The 25659-nt window shown below is 41.8% G+C and overlaps 1 protein-coding gene across 1 annotated transcript; it reads right to left on the minus strand.

The window, feature by feature from the left end:
* Nucleotides 1-13765: 13765 nt before the first annotated feature.
* LOC130374576 (uncharacterized) lies at nucleotides 13766-15095 on the minus strand. The gene is made up of 2 exons (XM_056581415.1): nucleotides 14608-15095; nucleotides 13766-14192 (listed from the first exon to the last, which is right to left on the minus strand). Exons 1-2 carry the CDS (start codon nucleotides 15017-15019, stop codon nucleotides 13828-13830), a joined length of 777 nt encoding a protein of 258 aa, XP_056437390.1. The 5' UTR covers nucleotides 15020-15095; the 3' UTR covers nucleotides 13766-13827.
* Nucleotides 15096-25659: the final 10564 nt, after the last annotated feature.

The following is a 25659-nucleotide window of genomic DNA, read 5'->3' on the forward strand; positions in this document are numbered from 1 at the left end:
GCATACAGAAGTGAGATGGCTCTCAAGAGGGAAGGTGCTGTCCAGGCTTTTTGAGTTGCACAGGGAGGTCCAAGTGTTCTTGCAGGACAAAAGCTTCCCCTTATCAGGTGTGTTTGATGACACTTTGTGGCTCAGTCAGCTCGCCTACTTGTCTGACATTTTTTCCCGAATGAATGAGCTGAATTTGGGACTGCAGGGACTCTCTACCAGTGCCTTTGATGTCCAGGACAAAATCAGTGCGATGCTGAAAAAGCTTGAATTATTCCAGATAAAAATACGGACTGGTGATGTGTCTGCGTTCCCTAATCTGGAGACGTTTCTCTCTGACAATGACCTCAGGCTCGCTGATCAAGTCAGGGACAACATTGCTGAGCACCTGAAATCTCTCCGACAACAGTTCGCTGAATATTTCCCTGCGATTGTGCAGGGGAATACATGGATGCGCAATCCGTTTGTTGTTAAGGCTCATGACGTCCTGGAGGAGAACCTATCGGCTCTTGAGCAGGAGCTTTTAATTGAACTGTCCTGTGACGAGACATTGAAGTCAACTTTCAGAGGCCAGACATTGCTGGACTTTTGGATGCAGCGACGAGGCGAATATCCGGCGCTTTCGGACAAGGCCGTGCGCTTTCTAATTCCATTCGCCACCACTTATTTATGCGAGAAAGGATTCTCTTCTCTCGCCTGCATTAAGAATAAATATAGAAGCAGGTTGGACGCTGAACCAAGTCTGAGGCTAAAGCTAACCGCAATCGACCCAGACATCGCTGCACTCTGTTCACAGAGCCACGCCCACCCCTCTCACTAAGCATGATAGGCCCAGGGTCGTCATTATCCATTTCCATTCTATTTTTTTTCTTCTTCTTATAAGTAGCCTACATTCCATTTAAATGCATTACTCGAAAATATCACAGTAGGGCCTACTTTTCATAATTTTCAATGTTCAATTTATCTCTGTAAATGGTTTATACAAGGCAATTTGCTTATGTTGTTTGACTCCAGTATTTTAATATTCGTGTTTTGATGCAGTACAATTTACACTTGTTAAACGTCACTAGACTGACTGGTATTTTATATCCCCATTTGCTGGGTAGGCCTATATTTTGATGCAGATCAGTTGTTAGTATTGTCACATTGTACGTTTTTTAAATACAATACATGAGTTTACATTAGTTGCTTCAGTCATATGAACAATAAATCATTAATATTAATGCCTTCTGTGTAATCTCTATGTAGTTACTGGCCTACGCTACTTTATTTTAATTCTGGTGGTACTTGGAGAGCCAAATCATTTCTAAGGTGGTACTCATGGTAAAAAGTTTGAGAACCACTGCTTTAGAACATTCTAAGCATACTGCTTTAGCACATGAAATAGCTGATTTAGATCCCATTTACACGTAGGGAAAAAACGATGTATTTTCACGCGGTTTGACATTTCATTTATACGAAAACAGAGGTTTTGTTCCTGAAAACGAAGAATCTGGTTTTATTTCAGCATGTAGACAGGGAAAACAGCATTTATGCATTATGACATGATTTTGCCTTGTTTAGAATAACTGATAGTCCATCTGTTTCGCAACTTATTCGCAACACACCTGTGTCAGTGTTTTATCATCGGTGTGAATGGAATTATTTCCACAAATTAAGGAGGGGGAAAATAGTTTTTCAGAATACCTTGCTACGTATAGATGTGGTCTTAAAGGGATGCTTGAACTAAACTAAACTATCATGTGTTTGTTATTTCTATAAAATGTCTCTGTGTGTGTCTTCCCCACCAAAGGTTCTTTATGAACTTAGACGAATACTAGACAACAACTCCAACTACGTGGAAGAGCTGAGGGAGCGGTGGCTCGAATTCAAATCTAGAGTAAGCTTCTACGGGGTTTACAAGAAGGCAATGAAACCTCCAATGTCACTTTCAGCTGGCAAGGACAGCAGACATAATACTGAAGTAATATGTATCTTTATGTTTGTGTCTGTATACTGAGAAACAAATCTTTCATTTTCTCTCTTTTTTAGAGGAGCAAGCGATAAACCTCTTGACCGTGCTGCCAGCTCTGTTCCCGTCCAATGTTGCTGTGCCCAAGAAGATGACATCTGCCTCTGAAGCTCTCATCCATGTTCTACTGGTAAGTCATATATAAACTGGTAAGTTATATATAAATACAAAAAATACCTGCTAAATTTCTCCCATATGGTTGCTCCCGCTGCTGGTCCACTATTTGGTCCATACTAAATCATTGAGTGTGGGCGGGGAATGGAGGGATGGGATTGCTGTCCCACTGATGTGTTTTTATGTTCAGTCCACAGAGGACCCCGAGACGTTCCTGAACAGAAGGCCACTCACCACACCACTCCTTTTGGTCGATGAAAACCAAGACGCCTTTCTCTGCCTAGGAGCCGAAGCAATTCCATTGGCCAAAAGGTACTTAGGGGACGCAGCATTATATATAATTGCATACTGTTATGCATTACATATGACCTACCCCAAATGTGTGGCCTGTGTTCTTTCCATTATACACACCGAGGTCCTGGGGGACTATCCGTGAGAAGGATGCCACACCGGCTTTCAAACGAGCAAGGACTGATTGGAAAGCCTTTCTTGCATAACTTTGTAAAATGCTGTCTCCTCTAGGGAACACACACACACACACACACACACACTCACACTTTGGTATTATTTGTTATTCCTCGTTCTAAAAAGCTCTTAGGATTACTGAAACAGTATAAATCCCAAACATTCCCACACACAGACACGCACACACACACAGACACGCGCACACACAGACAAACACACACAGACAAACAAAACTAATGTTCTCCAAAAGTAGACTAAAAGACTGTTCGCGATTTTCTTGTCAGGTTATACCAACAGCTTGTTGTGCCATCTTATCTGTTCGTCCATCACATGTGATTAGGACCACTTAGTCAACAGGAATAAGGCGGAGCTGAGATTAGCGGTGGGTGCGCAGGTGACTGATAAAACCAATTGCCGGGTTGGACGGCGTGCTTTGTGTACGTGTTCAATGTACATCTGTCTGATCGTATTTGCAGTAGATTGATGGTTAAATAATGGTCACACCACGGTCGGTTATACTTGCAAGCACTCATTTGCAAGTGCACTGATTGCTGTCTGATAGGCTAAGTTAGCCCATAGCTAGCATTATGCCTTCTATTTCTAGATCTTCTGACTAAGTTTACCGGTACTTACGACATAATCGCTGTCACTAGATATAAAGAAAACGTTGACTTTCACTCGGTGCTATTCACTGACAGTAAAAATAAATAAAACGTTGTTATTGTATGCACTGCTGTTCATTGACTAGCTCCAGCGCTCGTTGCTTGTTGCTAAATGATAGCAAGCAACTCTCCACTCATTCTCCTCTGACCATGCATTTAATTGGCTTTGACCGCCATCAGTTCTCAGCAATTCCTCATTTGCCCTCTCACGTCTGACAGGTTCGAAATTATACTGCTGTGGGCCATCATCTGTTATTTGTGGTTCTTGCCACCTCTTAGACGCCATAGTTCGTTGTAGACAAAATCTTCTTCCCAAAGATTGTACAGCGGACGTTAATGTTTTTTACATCTTTTACCGAGTCAAACTCAAAGTAATGTCTGAACTTCCATGAATTATATGCTCCAAGTTTGCCCTCTCTCCCGCACTCCATGTCTTGCACACACGTGTCCGTTGTTTACTTCTAGACGTTGCGCCGCTATAGGCTAAGTCATTGTCACGAGACAGTCTCACAAAGCAAATACGGCAAAATCCCAAATTCTTTTACTGCCTATGGCAAAAATAAATCATGGTTTAGTAACGCAGGCTGCTTGCAGGAAAGTAAAAGTAATTGAATTACTATTTTTGCAATTGTAATCCCTTACTTTACTCGTTATTTGAATAATTAATAATAATAATAATAAGTCAGTGGATTACAGTAACGGCTTACTTCTAACGCATTACTGCCCATCACTGGAGGCATACACTTTTCCCTGAACTTTTAAACGTTGCAAACGTGCAAAACATAATTATATATTTATGTGGCATTCAGTCAAATGCTTAAAATATATCTGTGGCATTCAGTAGGCCAATGCTGTGGTAAAGTGTGTAAAGTATGACCAAGTGTTAGGCCTGTCGCGATAAGCAATAAATCAATTAATCGTGCGATAAATTAAAATGAGCGATAATATTTTGCTGGCCGCAATAATTTCCATATATATATATATATATATTTTTTTTTATATCATTGCTTCATTGACCTAATCTGAGAAGAAATCTATGCCATAAACATAAATATTATAGGCCTTTATTACACAGGTCTTCTCAATACCGTGGAACGCTCCGTTCACTTGCATGATAGTAGTCCGGTAACTTGTCAACCCCAGAGTCTTTGGTTACTTAGCGACGTCTTTGGCAGACTATTTCTCTGCTGATCAACAGTACGAATGCTGCTAACGAATAAATTGTAAAAAGACACCATGTGAAGTTATTTTTTCGTTTTGGCAAGTAGCCGTGTAATAAGCGGGATAATGTATAGAATGTCCCCGGTCATCATCATTCATCATCAACATATCATTATTTTCCCAATAATGACCGGTGTTCTATACATTATATATATTCAGCAGAGTAGGCCTAAGTAACAAATGTAGGGTTGAAATCGGGCTCGGGCTCATAATTACAGGGCCCAAGGAGTAAACCCCCTCGTCACGTGTCAGTCACTACTTGTTGCATTGTCTGTGGGAGGCGGGAGCCCTGGCGTTACACGTGCAGTGAGAGCCCCGTGAGAAGGACATGGACTGAAGCGAATTTAGAGGAATAAAAAGATGGAGTTGGTGTCTAAGCCGAATGCGTCGGCTGCCGTGTGGGAGCACTTCGGCTTCAAACCCAACGGCCGGGGCGAACCAACTAACCTGAGCGAGCCGACAAGTCGCATTTGTTTGAAAACCATATTAACAAAATGCACCAATACAACCAACCTGAATCTTCACCTCAAACACAATCACCCGATGCAGTTTTCCCAGCTTGGGAAAAAACAAACAGGTGGGAACCCTCCGTCTTCCTGACAGTCCACAATCACTGCGGCGTTTAGTCGGCAAACGAAGTACAAACAGGACAGTGCAAAATGGTGCGCGTTCACTGTGTAGTTCGCTTCATCGCTAGAGAGATGATGCCCTTTAGTATCGTGGAAAAGCCTGCATTTCGACGAATGCTGCAAACATTTGACAGCCAGTACGAATTGCCTGGGAGAACATACTGTACGTGTCACAAACGGCACTTCCACAACTGTACAACAGTGTAAAAGACGACATACTAAAGGAGATGAAAGACATCCAATTTTACTCTGCCACTACAGATATGTGGTCAAGTACAAACATGACCCCCTATATCAGCTTGACCATACACTTCATAACTGCAGACTGGACCCTGCACTCCAAGTGTTTAGAGACCAGGTATGTCCCAGATAATCATACTGCTGACATCCTTGGAGTATGTCCCAGATAATCATACTGCTGACATCCTTGGAGAAAACCTGAAGTCTGCTTTAGCAGACTGGGGACTGGATGAGCACAAACTAGTCTGCATCACTACAGATAATGGTGCTAACATTGTTGCTGCAATAAGGAATCTTGGCTGGTCCTGGCTCAATTGCTTTGGCCACAACCTCCACCTTGCTGTGTGCCATGGTCTGGACAGCGACAAAGATCTGACAGCGCGTGCAATAGGACTCTGTAAAAAATGTGGTCAACGCATTCAACCTGAACTGGCTTAAGAGGAGAGACCTGAGGAAGGCACAGAGAAGCTAATCTCCCCCAACACAGTCTAATACTGGTGAGTGATGTTTAATTCATTGATTCCCAGCTTAATTGAATGCATACAATGCGACGATGAGAATGTATTATTTGACTATTTATTCTCTCTTTTTTTAAGTCCAGTAGTGAGTGCAGTGCACTGAATTTCATTGTATAATGTATTACTGTGCAATACATCTCTATTCTATAGTTTAATTTGCAACACAAAATATTTAAGGAGTTGATTCTTATTTTATAGTAGCTTGTAGACTTGGAGAATAACCTGTAGAATCGAATTGAGACTGTAGTCGTATGCACTGGCATATAAAAATAATATAACATACAAATGAATAATGATAAATAATGGAAATGTTAAAAGTTTGTTCGTGCGATGTTTAAGAATTTTTGTTTAAGAATGTTGATATAAGTCACGTGGGTACGTCGAGCAAGATGGCAGCTCAGTAAAGATCTCCGCTAGCCCACCAATATATTTACTTAATTATCATATCATATTCCACTCATTTTTGTAAAAACAGCTTCCTAAGTAACTCCGAGTTCACCTGAACCCGAATGGCTACTTCGAAATATTTTAAAGAACAGGTTGCGGGTCGCAGGTCGACCAGGAATAGTCTGTCTCCAAATGACGATGCGGGAACTGCTAGCTTAACGCAACAGAGCGACCAAACTACACCAAACATGGATTGTCTTTATGCCGAGATCATCAAAATGAGCACCATGCTGCAGGGGATTGCAGGAGATATTTTAACAATCAAGCACCCAACCTCTGAGCTGAAGAACACGGTGGAAGGGATACAGGGTAAGCTGGAAGAAGCAGAGGGCCGTATCCACCAGCTGGAGTACACAACCGAGCAGCTAATATGCAACAGAGAGCACGATGAGAAAAAGATGGACGCTATGTGGAACCGCATGCAGGTGCTTGAAAATCACAGTAAGAGACATAATGTGCGACTGGTGGGGCTTAAAGAAACCTTCGGAACGAACGGCACTGGAGAGTTGTGTAAAGAGAGTTCTGGGCGAGGGACTCGGGATTGAAGTTGGCGGTGAATTTGAAATCGAAAGAGCGCATCCCGTGCCCAATGACGGACAACCGCCCAGACCAGTGCTGATCAGATTCCTGCGACAGTCTGCAAGAGATAAAGTAGTGAGCGGCCAGAGAAAAGCGTGGGATCGAATGGGAAGGCATGAGACTGTTTCCTGACATGACACAGGAGCTTGCAGAGAAAATAAAAGCTTTTACATCCGTGAAGAGGTCGCTGCGACGGCTCTAGAGCTGTAGCGAGGCGTCGATGTCAAATTTTTCCGTAGACGATTTTGGCCACACGAGAAAAAAAAATTGCAAAATGGACGAAAGTCACAATAAAGGAAAATGTCCGCGCCCGAAATCATCAAAGGTATGGAAATACTTCAAGTTAAGTCCTAAACGGAAAGGTGTTGTGATTTGCACTCTTTGCCAAATGGAGTTGGCATATCACGAGAGCACGACAGCAATGTTGGAGCATCTGAAACGGAGGCACCCCATTGTCACTCGTGATGGAGACAATTGCAAGTAAGTACCAACGTTGGTTAAATTAATTGCATGTTTTGTGTGGTGTGTTGTGTGGCTTGGGCTCTGCGCGGTGCGGTTTGTTCGTGCTGGGTTGGTGGCTAACGTTAACGTTGGCTAGCTACTGGCGCCTAGACAGCTGTTTAGCTAACGTTTGGTAGCTGGCTTACGGCTGCAGAACACAGCTATCTCAGTTATAGTAGCTAACGTGAACTTTAGCTACTAACCTAGCACGAACAAACTGCACAGAGAGCTAAGATGCGTTGGTTAGCCTAGCTGAAAACATTAAAATAAGCACCACATCCAGGCTCATTTAAGTACCAAACATTGTACAGCATAGATAGAGTACTCTACAAGCCTCTAGATAAACATGAATGGATGAGCACCAAGAAACAAACTGGTGCTCCTGTGAGAACCAGATCAAAATTGTAATGTGCACCCCTGGCAATTTCCATGTTACAAAACAACACAGACAGAGACACAGCTGCTGCGTTAGGCTAGCCATGATGATCAAATGCATTGTTGGACATAACATTACTTTTAAGTAGCCACGATAGCATTCAAATAAACTAATCATAGCATAGCACTGCAATGAGGTTAAAAGTAGATTTCAAATGCCCCACTGTCATAGCTGTTCTAATATGTATTGCTTTTGTGTTTTCTAGGACAAAGAAGCAAAGAACCTTGCCGTCCTATCTTGGGAAAGAGACACAATGCACTCCACAGTAATTCAGAGTAGGTAGCGTAGAAGAGGATTAAAGAGTGGTGAGGGAGGAGAGAAGTGGAGGAAAGTGGACAGTGCTATATTGCACAAACTTTATTAGCATGTAAGCCAACAGAATAGCAGTTAAGAAAGTCAGTTTGATTGTGCATCAGGTTTTATGTTGAGACTGTTAGATTGTGTTAAACACTCAGGAATGTCTGTAATGTGCACTGCAGTGTTGGTTTTTGCACTGCATTTTTTTTATCTTTTGTACAGGAGAGATTTATGTTGGGAATTTTACACTGAAAACAGGAATTTTATATTGTGTTAAACACTCAGGAATGTCTACTGTGCACTGCACAGTGTATTTTTTGAACAAGAGTTAGGTTGGTACTGTGAAAGAATGGCCTTTCATTTTGTATAACAGTGAAACTATTTTATTTATTTTATGTAAAGGAGAAGATTTTTTCGCTGTGCAAAACTGTTGTTAAATAAAGTATATTATTAAGAATTGTTTGGTATTTATTTGAGATACATTATGGTTTTTATTAATCAAGCAACAGAAAAATAGATAATTGTCCAATTAGTCGTTAGATTAGTCGACTAATCGATAAAATAATCGCCCGATTAATCGTTTAATAAATAATCGTTTACCCCCAGCCTTAAACAGCTCAACGGGAGATACACGCTGGCGCAGCTAGCGTCCCTGCGATTCACATGGAAGGGGAGGAAGCAGAGTTTCGCAAGCGCCAAGGAGGCAGAGCAGTTCATCTGGGCAAACTGCAATACAGATGGGTGAGCTGATAGGAGTGTTGAAGGCCTATAAGGAAGACTGTCTTGGACAATATTAAGAAAAAAGAGGCTGATTTAAAAGTGGACAATGTGGACAAAGAGGTGGGTGGTCGAGCTTGATATTGTTCTGCCTGAGCAACAAAGCCGGGGAGTGAGTCTCTACTGGTTAGGCGTACATACTAGGGCTGTAATGATACGCGTGTCGAAACCGAAATCGCGACACTCAAAGCCACGAACCTGTCTCTTGTTCTGTTTTAATTCTGTTTAGATATTATTGAAGATACAAGTGTGTAGATTTGTTAAATGGTTTGCACGAAGATAATCGGTTGAAAATTGATTTAGTTATGTTACTTCTACAGTTGAAGTACGACTGATGATTTGAATCATCATATTTCAGGGTTTTTTTCGGGTTTATTTTTTTCTCACGTCGCGCCCCCCCCTGAAGAACTCTGGCGCCCCCCAGGGGGTGCGCGCCCCACAGTTTGAAAACAACTGATCTAAGGCTTATGTTAGAGGGAAAATTATAGCACATTCATCTAAAAAGAAAAAGGAGAAGATAAAAAAGATAAAGGAATTGGAAATTGCGATAAAAAATCTGTAAATCGAACTATCAAAACAATTTTCGGATAAGTTATATCAAGATATATGTAAGCTTAAGTTCCAGCTGCAGGAAATCTACAATAAAAAAGTTGAATATGCTTTATTTAGGCTTGGGACAACGTTCTATGAAGGAGGAGAGAAAACAGGCAAGTTACTGGCCAGGCAACTAAAGAAACAAGACTCATATAATGTGATACCAGCTATTCAGAAAGGCAATAGTACAGTCTCCTCAACAAAGGAAATAAATGATGTTTTACAACAGTTTTATAAAGAATTATACACATTGGACATTAATGCCCAACAGGAAGAGCTGACAGACTTCTTAACTAACTTAAATATGCCTAAATTGTCAACTGATCAGATTGAAGGGAAGGATAGTCCCATATCAGAGAACGAAATTAGGAAGGCTGTTTCATGCATGAAAGCAGGTAAATCACCTGGCATGGATGGATGTCCGGTCGAGTACTATAAGCAATCTATAGATATCTTTGCCCCAATATTAAAAGGGGTACATAATGAAGCTTTCACATTAGGTTCTCCGCCTCCAAAATTCTACAACGCCTTGATATCCGTTATACCTAAAAAAAGACAGAGATCCAACAGACCCTGCTAATTACAGACCTTTGAGTTTGATAAACCTTGATTGTAAAATTTTAACCAAGATCTTGGCCTTACGTCTGGAAAGTGCATTACCAAGCATCATACACCCTGACCAAATTTCTAAGGTATTTTCACCATGTTTTCCTTTTTTTCCTCAGGACCACTTGGATTCGCCAGAGATGTGGAATGTGGTGGGAGCATGTTATCACCCATTGGACAGATGAGTGGCAGTTAAATTTCCGAATGAGAAAGACAACATTCCAGCAGTTGTGCCACATCCTCAGACCACACCTTGAAAGACAGTCAACCACATTCAGAAAACCAGTGCCCGTGGAGCAACGTGTGGGGATTTGCATCTGGAGACTGGCAACAAATGTGGAGTTCAGGACCATCTCCCATTTATTTGGAATTGGCCATTCCACTGCAATTACCATAGCCAATCATGTTGCTGGTGTCATTGTTACAAAGATGCAACCCCTGTACATCAGAATACCCTCTGAAACTGACTTGAAGGACATTATTAAAGGTCCCATGACATGCTATTTTATGTATTCTTTAATATAGGTATTAGTGGGCAACTAACACAGTATTCAAAGACGTTCCCGAAATTCAGCCGTGGTGCAGAGTTACAGCCACTCCGAGCCAGTCGCACATTGAGCTTCCCCCAAATGCGCTGTTTTGGTGTCTGTAGCTATAATGCAAATGAGTAGGAGCGAGGCGGGTCAAGGAGGAGGGTGGGGGTGTGGCCCTGAGCAGCTTGCAGCCACGGTACCATTCGCTCTGTTTACAGTGGATGTATCGCAATGGCGAGGCGCACACAGCCTTTAGCCGTGTTCTGTAAATATTCTAGAACACACGGGAGTCCTGGAGCTCTATATCAAAATATTATCATATAGCCTACATAGATATCTATATCATAAAATATATATTATAACCGCCAAAAGATGTGTGAGCCGATATTATGAATCTCAAACGACCACGTTGGGTTCTCCGACGTTCCTGGTTCTTCAACGTCCTCATCAATGTGAAGTAGACTGAACCACGACAAGGAGGAGAAAGGGATCGTTGCCGGGCAGCGCTTAGGCACCTCCGCCTCCGGCGGTGGTCCCTCAGCGGGTCTCAAGCTGGAGACATTCGCCGCCAACAATCCCTTTCTCCTCCATGTCGTGGTTCATGTTCTTGAGGGAGTCGAAGCAAAAGTTCCTTTCCCCCAATTCATTCTCAACCATGGCTGAGATAACCCCCAATACGAGTCTCGTTGTAGTAATACCAGAGACGAGACAAAGTCTGACGTGTTATGCGCCATAACACCAAAAGCAGAACGGTTATCCAAATAACGAGGAAGTGTACAACACTTGCGTTACAGTCTTGGAGCTCTATATCTAAATAATATCATAATGCGTAGATATCTATATCATATAATACATATCATCACGGCCAAAAGCTGTGTGCGCCTCCAGACGATATTATGAATCACAAACGACTTCGTCGCGTTCTCTGACGTCTCTGGTTCTCCGGCGGTGGTCCCTCAGCGGGTCTCAAGCTGGAGACATTCGCCGCCAACAATCCCTTTCTCCTCCATGTCGTGGTTCATGTTCTTGAGGGAGTCAAAGCCAAAGTTCCTTCCCCCCAATTCATTCTCAACCATGGCTCAGATAACCCCCACAACAGTCTCGTTGTGGAAATACAAGACACGTCAAAGAACCGACAAGAAACACTTGCGTTAGAGTGTGTGTATTCACACAAACACACACACATGTGGCGCTCGCATGGTCGAGTCTCATTGGCGGGCCAACGTCTCTGGGCGGGCCAGGCAGAGTAAGGGGAGGAGCTGAGATTCCTGATGACGTCAAGAATACAGACATTCCAAATCAGCGCACTTGAGCCTCCGTTTTTTCAAAGGCGAGCAGAACAGCTAGTGCTCGTTTTACACCAAACGCAAGTTTTAGCAATTGGGGGACCATAGGCAGGCTAGGGGAACTCATATTTATGTTAGAAAACCTCATAAAGTGAGATTTTCATGTCATGGGACCTTTAAGAGTTTCCGGGACTCGTAGGGTTTCCCACAATGTGGAGGGGCTATCGATGGCACTCATATTGGCATATTAGCCCCACCTAACAACTCTTCAGACTATTATAACCACAAAGGTTTCTACTCAATCATCCTGCAAGGTGTGGTCGACCATAGACTTCGGTTCTGGGATATATCAATGTGGGCTGGCCCGGCAAAGTGCATGACGCCAGAGTGTTTGGTAATTCCTCATTTTATGAGCGTGGTCAGAGTGGTACACTGTTCCCTAACATCACTAAGAGCTTTCAAGGAGTCAACGTGCCAGTGGTGATGCTAGGAGATGCTGCCTATCCTCTTCTGCCATGGTTGATGAAGCCGTACCCTGAGAACCAGCAAAGTACCCCAGCCCAGCATGCCTTCAACTACCGTCTCAGCAGGTCACGGATGAATGTGGAGAGGGCATTTGGTCGTCTGAAGGGAAGATGGCGGTGCCTGATGAAGCGTTATGATTGTCGTATCGACAACATCAACATGGTCATCTCAGCGTGTTGCTTGCTTCACAATTTCTGTGAAGACAACAGTAAGGACGACGACGACACCAGTGAACAAGAGGACAGTGTGGGACCTGACTGCAATAACGTTTGTGCTAATGCCACATCGAACACCACAAGAGATGCTTTGTGTTCCTATTTTACCTCTGTAGGACTTGACCCTTGAACTTTGTACTGCTGCTAAATTTTGTTATCACATTTGTTATTCACAAGAAATGTGTAGAACTGCATGGTATATAACTGAGAAATTGTGCGACTAATGTGTTATGGGTTTCTATTAGAGCTGTCAGTTAAACACGTTATTAACGGCGTTAACGCAAACCAATTTTAACGGCTTTAAAAAATTATCGCGCGATTAACGCAATTGTTTTATTTAAAAAAAATAAAAAAAATTCTTTGGCTCAAAACATAGAAGCAGTAGCCTGACTGCTATGTTCAAATGACATTTGTTCAAAGCAGTCGTTTAATTGCACTATAGGCTCTTTTTTTGTATCGTCCTGTCTTCATCAGTATATGCCAATGTTATCAATAAAAAATCCTTTGCACAAGGCAAGCCGATGCACTTCACCATGTTGATAAGATAAGATAATTAAAATGAGAAGAATTATGGGACAAAAAAATCAAGGGATATTTAGCATAGAAAAATAATTTGCGATTAAACACGATTAATCGTGAGTTAACTATGACATTAATGCGATTAATCACGATTAAATATTTTAATCGCTTGACAGCTCTAGTTTCTATACATGAGGTTTATATATATTTTAGTACCTAAAAGTGAAAAATCTAGGGAAAAAGGTGGATGCTGTACCCTTTACCTTATCACCTAGGTCATAAAAAAATAGGGCAGTTTTACAAATTACTGACCATAGATGAAATTGCAAAAAACGTTATTTACATATACATACAAAAGGTATCACTTTATTTGATACCTTGTTGAGTGGACTATCAAAGTAAAGTGTTAAATAGATAACTATTGAATAAGAATAAGCAAACAATACAAACTCAAAATAAAAAGGCACTCTTAAAAATGTACAAGGTAAAGAATAAATCCTTCACAAACCTACACCTTAAGTTGTGCTGGTGTGGTAATGAAATTAAAGAGAAAATACAACACTAAATAAAATAGAAAATGCAACACTAAATAAAATGCAAACAATAAAATAGAAAGGCAGTCTTTGAGGTCTTGAGGGCTAAATGTGCAGGATGGTGGAGGGCTTTAAAGGTTGTGATAGATGGGTGACGGTCTGCATGGCAAAGTGTCATTGTGACTGGAGGCGTGCATCGTGGTTAGATGGGGGTGTGAGGGCCTGATGGCAGCATACAGTTGTTGGAACATGTTCCTGTTCTCCTGCTGTCGGCGCTCTTCCATCGCACCGAACATCTCCATCTCGCGCCTGTGCCGCAGCTCCTCCGCCTCCATGTGCTCTGCATGCTGCTGCCCTTGGAGGTCGAGGAAGGCTCCCATGATGTCACTGGTGGCATCACTGCGTGCAGTGTTCCTCCTCCTCCTCTTCCTGCTAGAGGTTGGAAGGCTTGTCACAGGGGTCACCCTGGTTTCCTCTTCTTGGTAAAGTGAGGAGTCTATCAAACCAAATGGGGGAACATTTGTAAAAATAAATATCGACATTGTTTGCAGAGGGTTGAACTATACTATTCATCGATTTTAAATGCATAGATGCAAACGCATGAACAGGTACTCAAGTGACCCTCTGGGGGAGTCTAGGGGCATACTCCCCTGGTTGAACAATTTTATCTTTTTAAATGTAGGGTGAGTTGCGATAATGGCAGATATTTTGTCCTACAACTTATCTAAGATATTTACATATGAAGCCAATACATTTGACCCATACATGATACCATTCTGAAATCCCCAAGATGCTGGCTAACTAAAGCGAAAATAAATAATTCTAATATCATACTCTGAGAAGAAATTGCATATATATTAGTGGTCCATGCGCAAAATAGCTCAAGAAGTTAACAGTCTGCCGTTACTCACCGCTCAATGGAGTTTCTGGCCTGTTGTCCTCCGTCGGGCATGGCAAGTTGCGAAACACCGGATCCGACTCCGAAACTGTTGGCTCGCTGCTAGGTTTCAGGCCAATTATCTGGTCGACAGCGTCGTACCAGTGGAAACTGTCCTTTTCCTCAGATGAGGAGCCTGACCTGCGTAGTGCGTCCCGCACTTTCAGGTATTGGAACCGCAGCTTTTTTACTTTGTCCCGACACTGGGCCATTGTTCGGTTGTGACCTCGACTTTGCATATGGTCGCGGATTCTCCCAAATACTTCTGAAATTTTGTGGGTCTTCTCCAACTGTGCCTGAATAGCATCCTCTGCCCAAAAGGCTATCAGACACTCGACTTCTATATGGGACCAACGTGAACCAACAGTTGAACCGCTTGACGCCATGTTTACCGTTTAATGGGAAAGAAGGCTTGTCGTCTTTATTATGTCCATGGTCGTCGCATGGACTATACGTCATCCAGCTCAGGTTGCGTAGCCGTGCGTGTGCGCGTTTCGGCTCATTAGCATCTGTACCGTAGCGGCCCGTGCCGTAGCAGCACACCTCTCCCAAGTGGCCGAATTGACCCGGCCTGGCCAGACTGGCCACACTGGCAGATTTGAGCATGGTTAGGTGTGAAAACGGCCACGGCCACGGCCAGATGGCCTAGTGTGAGTGCACCCTGAGTGACCTTCTTCAAAACAGAAGAGCTCATCTCACAAGTCAGACCCAGGCTTCATTACCGAAAAGCGTGCAGGCTGATACAGAGCTGACCAAATTCCTCCAAGAAGATGAACTTGATGCAGCTTGGGATCCCTTAATGTGGTGGCATGACAATCAAATAAAATTTACTTTGATGGCCAAGTTGGCCCAAAAATACATGTGCATTTGTGCAACAAGCACCAGCTCAGAGAGAATGTTTAGCACAGCTAGCAACATTGCTACTCCTGAGAGATCCTGCCTTAAGCCACATAAAGTCAACATGTTGGTATTTCTTGTTCGGAATCTGCAAGACTAAAGTAGCTACAGATTTGCCTATGACCTGTTGAGGCATCTGCTTTCAGTCATGTTTTTTGTTGTTTGTTTGCACAAAGGTCCTAACTGACAGTTTTGCCTGCATGTCTGAGCCTAATATTCATTATTTTTTTAAGTGCAATCTTGTTTACATCCTTTTTATTTAGTGTTTCAATTATATTTATTGATTTTGGTTCTGATTGGTTTTTATTCAAGAGCAATTTTTGTTAAAATAGATTTTATTTATTGTTTTTGGTTGTTTTGTTATTTTATTCTGGATATTTTAAATGTTTTCCAGACTCCAGTTCCAGTGTTCTCTAAAAATAAAAGTTTATTGATCTTCGAAAGGGTGAACGTGCATTATTATGCCATTATGTTCTCTGAAAGTGATCGCCTTGGTGTGCGAAAAAAAATATTGGAGGATGCGTTTGACGTTGACGCAAGCTGCTAACAGCCGAAAAAATAAATAAAAAAAATGTGTATTAGTTGAAAAACTGCAATATTATCGCTTATCGCAATCATTTCTGGGGCAATTAATCGCCCAGCAAAATTTGTTATCGTGACAGGCCTCAAGTGTTTCTTTTTTTGTTCAATAGGTAGAACTTTATCAATCCCCTGTAGGAGAAATTTGTTAATGTTTGACCCTATAAAACAATAATGGTAAATGGTGTGAACGACCCAGAGAAACGCAACGCAAATTCAATGTGAACATGTATGAGGCTTTAATAAAATCCCAGACGATTTTCAAATTCCGCCACAATTTTTGTCTCAAAAAGAGGGCATGTCCGGGCAAAAGAGGACGTCTGGTTACCCTACGTTAGGGCTGGGCGATATATCGAATGTATGCGATGCATCGCGAGATGTTCTCCAGGGGATGTATAAAATGCCCCTGTCGCGAACATCGAATACAAATTGGCACGCAATGTTTCTTTTTGCCGCCGCCGGCATACTCGTGCTTTCACGCGACGGGAAGACAAGATCTCATACAAAGTGAACGTAGAGACGCGTATCGGGCAAATTTTTTATTCGCGCCACACTTTCGCCGTGCACAGGCGAGCGCGTTCACAAGGATTTGTGGCGCGACAAATTCGCTCGAGTTGAAATATTTCAACATTGATGCGAATTTCGCGTGATGACAGCCAATCAGCGTTCAACAGCGTGGCCACTGAGTGACATGTGTTAGGGTTAGGGTTAGGGTTAACCCTAACCCTAACACAACAGCCAACCAGCGTTCAACCGTCAAACTCTGTGCAGTGCAGTCCGAGTTGAAGTGCAGCATGGAGGAGAAAGTGATTGTTGCCGTTTGAAATTGCAAATTGGTGGGAGCTATCCTGGTAATTTCTCTGCGGGAGAAATACGTGTGGCGTGTGAGCGTGTGCATGGGTTGAATTACGGTTAACTTGATTACCCAGCTTTTGCCTACTTAACCTCTTAAACCCGAGCGCCCCCGGGGGCAGCTGCGCCAACGTGTGCTGTAAACAGCTGTAAACAGCACCACCATGCTCCAACATGTCCATGGTGCATACCCACGTGACGGGAAGAAGCTCGGCTAAAAGCCCATGATAACCATTTTTACCTAAACAAAACACAATTCTAACACCAAGCAACTGAATGAGCCTATAGCAAAACACGCAAAACGTTCATGTTTTCATACTGTCCGGCGCCGATTTCGCTACTTCATGCCACCCACACAAACTATATGTCACATGAAAGCTGAGGCCTCACAGATTCCAATGATATCACTGCCATCACTCCACGACAAAAACTCACTGAACTAGCAGCCAAAGAAGAGCAAAATAAATAAACAAATAAAAAACGTTATACAATGTGATTCTTTTGATTGTCGAATTGTGTTTTTTTACATGGATTTGGGTCCCTCGATTTGACTGTCCCTCGACTCTATTGGCTCTGGTGGTTCTATAGAGGGGTCAATCATCCAAATTGACCAATGGATACCCAAGATATCTTCCCGCATTTGACTGGAAGGTCAATAATTTAGCATAATTCGCGCTAGAAGCGCCGAGAACTTTCTGACACTCCGGTTGGATAGAGACGTACGCTCCTACTACACGCTAATTACAGAGTTTCGATCTATTGTTAGCTAGTATTTAGCCAGTTATTTTTTATTTTCTTAACTTTTTCTTCTATCTGCTATTATTTTAAAATAAATAATGGCAGGTAGGAGAAAGACTTACACTTTTGCGGAGGCATTCAGTATCATCACTAGCGACAGTGGGGCTGCTCTAGTCCCTCTCGAGTCGTCGTCTGACGACAGTGACTTGCTGTTGCCCGAACTGGACACGGACAACAGTGATTCAGAATATCGAATTCCATCCCCGGAAAGGTATGTAATCTCTGTTTTCGATTACTTATTGATTTGGTGTCAAATTAACGATCTATCTACCTTATTAGATATTATCTATATCGATCACCCTACTCACTCTACTCATTCCAAACACTCACTACAGGTACTCCTTGCCTTATATTTATGATATTATTTGCATAAATTATCATTATCAATATTTTGTACATAGTATATTTGACACTATCTCTATCCTTTCTTCTCTTTATTCCTTTTTTTTATAGTAGTTTGTTGGGGTGTGTGTGTGTGTGTGTGTGTGTGTGTGTGTGTGTGTGTGTGTGTGTGTCATTGTTGAGAGGACCTAGCAAACCAAACATTGCTGTGCAAGTGATAAATAAACTTGGATTTGATTTATTATCGTGCAATGAATTTAGTAAATGCACACACTCAAACTGGTGCAAACTGGATTGTTAGTTGACTTCCCCAGTACAGGTCTTGTTTACCCCAACATATTGTTACTTGTCTGTTTGAAGTTACATTATTTTCTTTCTTCTTCTTGGGTTCCACAGCGATGATGATGCTGATTATGAGCCACCTTCATCCACTGCTCCTGCTCCAGCGTCAGCCCCCCCACCTCCCCCACGGCCATCAACAACTACCCCCACCTCTGAGCCAAAGAAAGCAAAATCCACTAGACGTGCTTCTGCTCCCCTTCCTCAGCCATGCTCTTCCTCATCGGATTCTGACTCACCTGAAGAAACACGACACAAAAAAAAAGGGAAAGCATCATACAAATCGGCAAATCCTCAGAAGCGTGGTCGAGGTGGGTCTGCCACTTCAAGAGCGAGAGATGATGAAGGAAACTGGCACAACAGAGAGGAGAAAGACAAAAGACCAGTCCCACTCAGGTTCATGCCAGCCAGGGTCCCTGGCCCCACATTTGACACCACCGTATCATGGTCTCCCCTTTCACTTTCCAGCTGTTTTTTAGCGCTTCTGTAGTCAGCTGTTTTTTAGCGCTTCTGTAGTCCGTACTCTCATTGACAACACCAATGCCAACGCTGCCAGGAGATTACAGGCTGGAATGAAGTTTGTTTGGAAAGTGCTGACGGTTAGCGATTTTTATATTTTCATGGCCATTATAATTTTCTCAGGTCTTGTAAAAGTGCATCATAGAGCGGACTACTGGAGAAGGCAATGGCCATATAACTTCCACTTCCCCAGTGAAAATATGACACGGGACCGCTTTGAAGCCATCTTGTGGTCGCTGCACCTGAGCAACCCAACAGAAGATGAGGACAACGAGCGCAAGAAGAACACTGCCGAATATGACAGACTTTTCAAAATCAAGCCCTTGTACACCGAGATAGTGACTGCCTGCCAAGCACATTTCCAGCCCTATCAGAACATCTCCATCGATGAGAGAATGGTGGCAACCAAGGCCCGCAACAGTATGAAGCAGTACATGAAGGACAAGCCCACAAAGTGGGGGTACAAACAGTTTGTGCTCGCGGACGCCTCAACAGCCTATACTTGGAACTTCTTTGTGTACAAGGGTAAGAGTGAGTTCAACCCAGGCCAGGGTCTAAGCTACTCCTCAGTAATGGACCTTTTGCCATTCCCTCTACTCGGTGGGGGCTACACATTGTTCACAGACAATTTTTACACCAGCCCTGCCCTCTTTCAGGATTTATCCAAAAAAAACTTTGGTTGTTGTGGGACCATAAGGAAGAATCGGATTGGCTTTCCACATACTCATCAGAATGACTTTCCCAAAAAGCCAGAGAGGGGAGATGTGCGGTGGATAAGGAAAGACAAACTCCTGTTTGTAAAGTGGATGGACACCCGTGAAGTGACCATGTGCTCTACAGTGCACGAAGCCTTCAGTGGACAGACTGTCAGACGAAACGTGAAAGAGGATGGTGTGTGGCGCAAAAAGTATATTCCCGTTCCCGGCGCTGTAGCTGACTACAATCAAAGCATGGGCGGTGTGGATTTATCTGATGCTTTGATTGGTTACTACAGTGTCCACCATAAAACCATGAAATGGTATAAGACTTTTTTTTACCATTTTATGGACATTGCAGTGGTCAACAGTTTCCTTCTCCAGAAGGAGCTGTACAAGATCAGGAATGACCCCACCATGAGAAAGCCACACAGCCAAAAGACTTTCAGGGAGCAGCTAGCTGCAGAAATGCTGGTGTTTGCTGAAGGCTCAGTACCACCACCACCACCACCACCCACCTGCATGCCTATGTACTATGGGGCTGATGGTACACAGTCAAGGAGGTACTGCAGGATGTGCCAGGATGCTGGCATCCTAAGGGTGAAGACGCCTGTGTACTGCAGGAAGTGCCAGGTCCCTTTGTGCTTCACTTCCAAAAAGAACTGCTTCCAGCAGTGGAATGACAACCCTTAGTGTACATAGTTAGTTTTAGTTAGTTATATTTGTTCAAAGTTGCTGCCAGCCTGTTTATATATATATATATATATATATATATATATATATATATATATATATATATATATATCCCTATTGATTGTAGTTTTTAGCTGTGTTTTTTTCATATAATTGTTTTTATTATATGTTGTTCTCCAATATATCTGCTCCAGTTGGAGTCAAACTTCATTTCTTAGTGTATATAGTTAGTTAGTTATATTTGTTCAAAGTTGCTGCCAGCCTGTTTATATATATATATATATATATATATATATATATATATATATATATATTATATATATATATATATATATATATATATATATATCACTATTGATTGTAGTTTTTAGCTGTGTTTTTTTCATATAATTGTTTTTATTATATGTTGTTCTCCAATATATCTGCTCCAGTTGGAGTCAAACTTCATTTCTTAGTGTATATAGTTAGTTAGTTATATTTGTTCAAAGTTGCTGCCAGCGAGTTTATATATATATCTTTATCCCTTGTGATTGTAGTTTTTAGCTGTGTTTTTACCATTGTTTTTACCGTTTTATTATATGTTGTTCTCAAATATATCTGCTCCAGTTGGAGTCAAACTTCATTTCGATTGTATGGTTTTCTTTGACTGGGAAAATGTACAGAGGTCTGGGTGAATTTTCAAAACAAGTCAAAACTATTGAATTTGGATGGAATGAATACCTATAGTGATATGTCAGTGAAATAAAATTAGTTTTACAGTCTGGTACCTTAGAAAGGTCAAATGGCACTGATGGTGCCCAAAAGTGCCCAAATGGCACCTTTTAGTCCGCCTGGACCTACCTGTACTAAAACCTCTCTAAAATCCCTTTATTCACTTTATTGGCATTTATCCTGGAACAGGGTACTCATCAGATGTTGTTACATGTTTCCCTAAAGGTTCTGGGCTACTATCCCATAGTTTCAAGGTGGTATTCACTCTAATGTGTTTTCTCTAGACGAAAATTGAAAATTGACATTTCTTACTATGTTCTAGCTGAATTTACTCTGACATAGTAACATCTATATTGATTCTGACACTTCTGCAGCCACCTCACAGGTGTTACCTTCTTTTTGAAACCAACTTTATTCATGTAGCCCTTGTAGTTGTGGAGGCATACTCTATTCATCATGGGCATGTCATTTCGGGCAGGAGGCCTGTGAAATAGGCCTAGAGCTTAACAGGTTAAAGGCCGTGTTGCAGGGTTTATTTTCCAACGAATTTGTGAAAATTGCTTGCTGGTAATAAAGATTTAAACTGTTATCCATTGTATTTAATGTTGTTAGGTATCTCAAAACGGAATGCAATACATTCCACATTATTTACAATATGTGGAATATGAAACTAGAAATTAAAAGTGTACATTAGAAGGGCATTTTGAGACGTGCACCGGCTTCTCACTCACCAGCTTTTCATTCGGAGTCTCTCGGGAGCAGCACCATCGACGTGCAGTGGGGGTTTAAGAGTGGGGACTCTCCGGAAATCGATAACAACCTCCTTGGTCTTGGGTTTGGGATGTATGGTTGATCACAATTGCTCTGCAAAGTATATAGGATGAGAAGGAGGCCCCCAGGTTCGAGTGTTAAAACATTTGGAAATAAAAAAGGACAATGTTTTACGGCAGGTGCATGCTCTTAAAAGGGGCCTTCCGTCACTTAACATGACAAAAACTTTGAGCAAGGCCTAGCATAGCGCAGTGTTTACCTACGTCATCATAAACTTCGATCCCGTTCACATTGCTAGCTACGCCTGTTGAATGAAAAAATAACAAGAAGCAGAAGAAGAAGTTGAAGCACCCGCGGCTGACTGCTGAAATGCCCAAATCTTAAAAAAAGCTTCGTAATTCGGTTCTAACCCCCAAATTCAGAGCCGAACAATATCCAAAGCACTTCTATCAATCAGGTGACCAGCTGTTTTGCAGAGTATGTCAACATGCTATTGATTGGAAACGCAAAGATACGTGCGATGACCACTTGAAGTCCAAAATCCATACAAAAAACAATGAACGCCGTAGCCAGGGCACGCCCCTTCAAACCACAATTTGAGTTTATAAAAAGAGTTTATAAGTACTTTATTATTTATGTCATGTTTTTATTTGAAGCACTAAAAACAGTGCAATGTTGTGATGTTTTAATAAATGTAGTCTTCTATCTGATTAAATTGTAAGAATTGTATTTGTTCGCACTCATTTGACACTCGTTCTGATGATTTAAATAGCTTTAAGTGTAAAAACGGAATACATGAAAATTAAAACGGAAAAAAACTGAATTTGGATAAAAATAAAACGGAATTTGGAAAAAAAAGAATTCATAGGGCCCTAGGCCAAAAAAAAAAATTGTATCAAGTTATTTTATGAGCTTTAAAAGAAAAAAAAGACGGACATTTTTTTTTCTGACGCAAACTATAATTACGTTTTGGTACAGCACCTCTTTATTCTGTACAAGGATGAGCGAATTTTCTCGTTTTTAAATTAAAACAACCTACCTATCATTCGCTGCCACTGGAAAAAATCTAATAAAAAAATCTAATAAATTCCCTACCTACCCATGACCTCAACTGACAACCAACAGGAACCAAACTTCGGCCCTATTTCTACTCCTTACTTTTAGAAAATGGCCTCGTTACTCCTATTTAATCGCTTAGAGTGAATTTGATTGGTTGGATGAGAATAGAAATATACCATTCTGACACCCTATTGGTTTATACGCGATCAATGGCACATGACCAGAGCCCGTCTACATTCTCTCACATGACATAAATCGCGCCACATTCCAGCTACGAAATAGCAGACGTAGATGAGCGAAATGTCCCAACCAAGCACCAGTGAGGAGGTTGGTAGCCAAGAAGACCAGCCAACCCTTCTACATCCCTGGCCATACCTGCAAGAATTTTTTGAAATGTTTGGATGCAAAAACAACTCATTTATAATGCGCTGCAAGCTCTGTGCACCCAAGTACCACGAGCTAATGGCTTTTAAAAACTCGACATCTAATTTAAAAAAGCATATTGAGGTAAGCAGAAAGTTTATTATCTGTCGATTATTGACAAAATATTGTAGTAACCTAGTAATGTATTAATGGTTAATGGTACATTTCTTGTCGCATTCAATTCTGTTTTGACTAAATTACTTTTATAGAATGTCCCTTTAACATATAAAAGTTACTGCATGGGTTGTGAAATGGTGAGAGCTACGAAACATATTTTCTGGATGGCGTACGCTAAACACAATTTAAGGATGACTCTGGCTAAGATGCCAAGAGGCCGATTAGTATATTAATGTAACTATACTGGTAATGAGCATTAATTTCCCATGCATTGAATTTAAACTGTCACTATAGACCCTATTCAAGATGAAAAAATACAATCAACATGAAAAAACATTGGAAAGACAAGATTTGAGAGCAATATTAGACAGTTTTATTTCTAAACAATATAACTCGGCTCTCTTTTCCCCTTTCTTTAGATTGACTCATGTACACATGAAAAACACAACTTATAACCCTAAATACTAATACCCCGGGGTTTTTGAAAGGTTCAGTTACTGGTACCAGTGTTGGCGCGCTTGTTGGAGCTCATACAGAAATCCTCTTCAAAAGAAAAGTCCATATACTCACACCCGAATCAGGACAAAAGGACACGGTAAACTCTTTTTGAAAAACAACCTCTTCCATGAGGCAGCAACACGATCAGGAACCCGTCTCGATGCTCGGTCCAACACCAACTCCTCGGCAGCAGCACGTGGCAAAGTCCGTCCTTGTCCTGGCCTCTCCCGCACACGCAGTAATGCTAACCGCTAGCAAAACAGTCCCGTCCTCGTGGTCAGCCCCTTAGCAAAAAGCCGCACTTCTAAAGCACGCTCGATTACACTTTTAACAAAATAAACAAACACTCACACAAACGCCCGGTTGCAAAAAATACTAAATACTATAACTGTCCTTCAAGTTAACTAAGTTTTCTCGACATAACATAGTCTCTTCAGCTTCTTCTCACAGCTTCTTTTCTCTCATTCCCGGGCTGCATCCGAATACTCGTACTTGCATACTATATAGTATGCATTCTGTAGTACGGAAGTCATTTCCGAATGCATACTACCGCCAAAGTGAACCACGGACCACACTACGCTATCCCACAATGCAACCGGAGTCTGGTAACAAACGAAGAAGAGATGGCTGACCCGACACCACCAACAGCGGCTTTTTATTCGTGTGTGTGTGTGTTCAATAAAAAAGGAAAAATTAACTTAAATCGTCTTTTTCACGTAACAAATAACTGTAAATGTATTATTATTATTCCAAAAAAATGACTTACCAAATTTCCACATATATACAACAAAACCTGCCGGTAAGTCGCTCTACGAGATTACCGACGACGACGCCTTCTAGCAGAGATATCCATTTCAAGAGACATTTGCGTAGAAAGAGACATTTTTTTATTTAATAGCAACGATAACAAGACGGAAAACAGGTACATTTTGCCGCCATCTGGGGGGAGATACGTCATCTCCAAACATCCGGTGGAGTTTCGGCAGCATTCGGAGGCGTTCTACGCATGTCTGTAGACCGTACTACACAGTCAAGTGTAGTATGGTCAAGTAGTAGACACTAGACGGAAATAGTATGTACTAGGTATTCGGATGCAGCCCCGGACTTTTTTGTTATACCCCGCCCCTCCGACAATCCGACAGGTTAATCCCCAACGACAGGTAAAATGATTGACACCTGCCTAAACAAATCCAAACCCATAAAAATAAACTGAGGCGTTCAAGGGCTCTTTGAAACATAGGACGTTTATATTTAACACAAACTTCCCCAAATAGCGCAACATTCTTCCGGGTTCTACAAAACAGTGGTCTTGGCTTCCGGTCGTCCGCTGCTCAATAAGCTGAGTTTATTATGGCGACCTTCTACAGCCGGTGTTTACAGGAGCTAACCCGAACAACTATTACCGATGTGCACAGTATTGCCAAACGGACGTCCAGAGCCCCGGGGACTCTGTTAGACAAGGGATTTAAGTTTTACGCCTCCTCATTTATTCATAATTATGAAGGTATTTACATTTGTAGCTTTTGCTAATAGCGCTCGTTAGCGTTAGTTAACTGTAAGTAGCCTAGTTGTGTACTTGTATGCTATCAGTTAGTTTAGCAGTATTTTTGCTCACAGACAATTAAGACAATCAGATGAAGACTGCATTTTAGCGATGGGTTTATACTACCAACAGTATAATTACTACGATGTCCTGTGTGTTTAAGCTGGTCTTTGTCGACGTGGTACGCTGG

This window comes from Gadus chalcogrammus, chromosome 2 (assembly GCF_026213295.1).
Source record: "Gadus chalcogrammus isolate NIFS_2021 chromosome 2, NIFS_Gcha_1.0, whole genome shotgun sequence".
NCBI lineage: Eukaryota > Metazoa > Chordata > Actinopteri > Gadiformes > Gadidae > Gadus > Gadus chalcogrammus.

Coding starts and splice junctions, on each gene's coding strand:
- LOC130374576 (XM_056581415.1), bottom strand. CDS start 15,019: ATGGCGTCAAGCGGTTCAACTGTTGGTTCACGTTGGTCCCATATAGAA. Junction 14,193..14,607: donor GCCAGAAACTCCATTGAGCG/GTGAGTAACGGC, acceptor TTGGTTTGATAG/ACTCCTCACTTTACCAAGAA.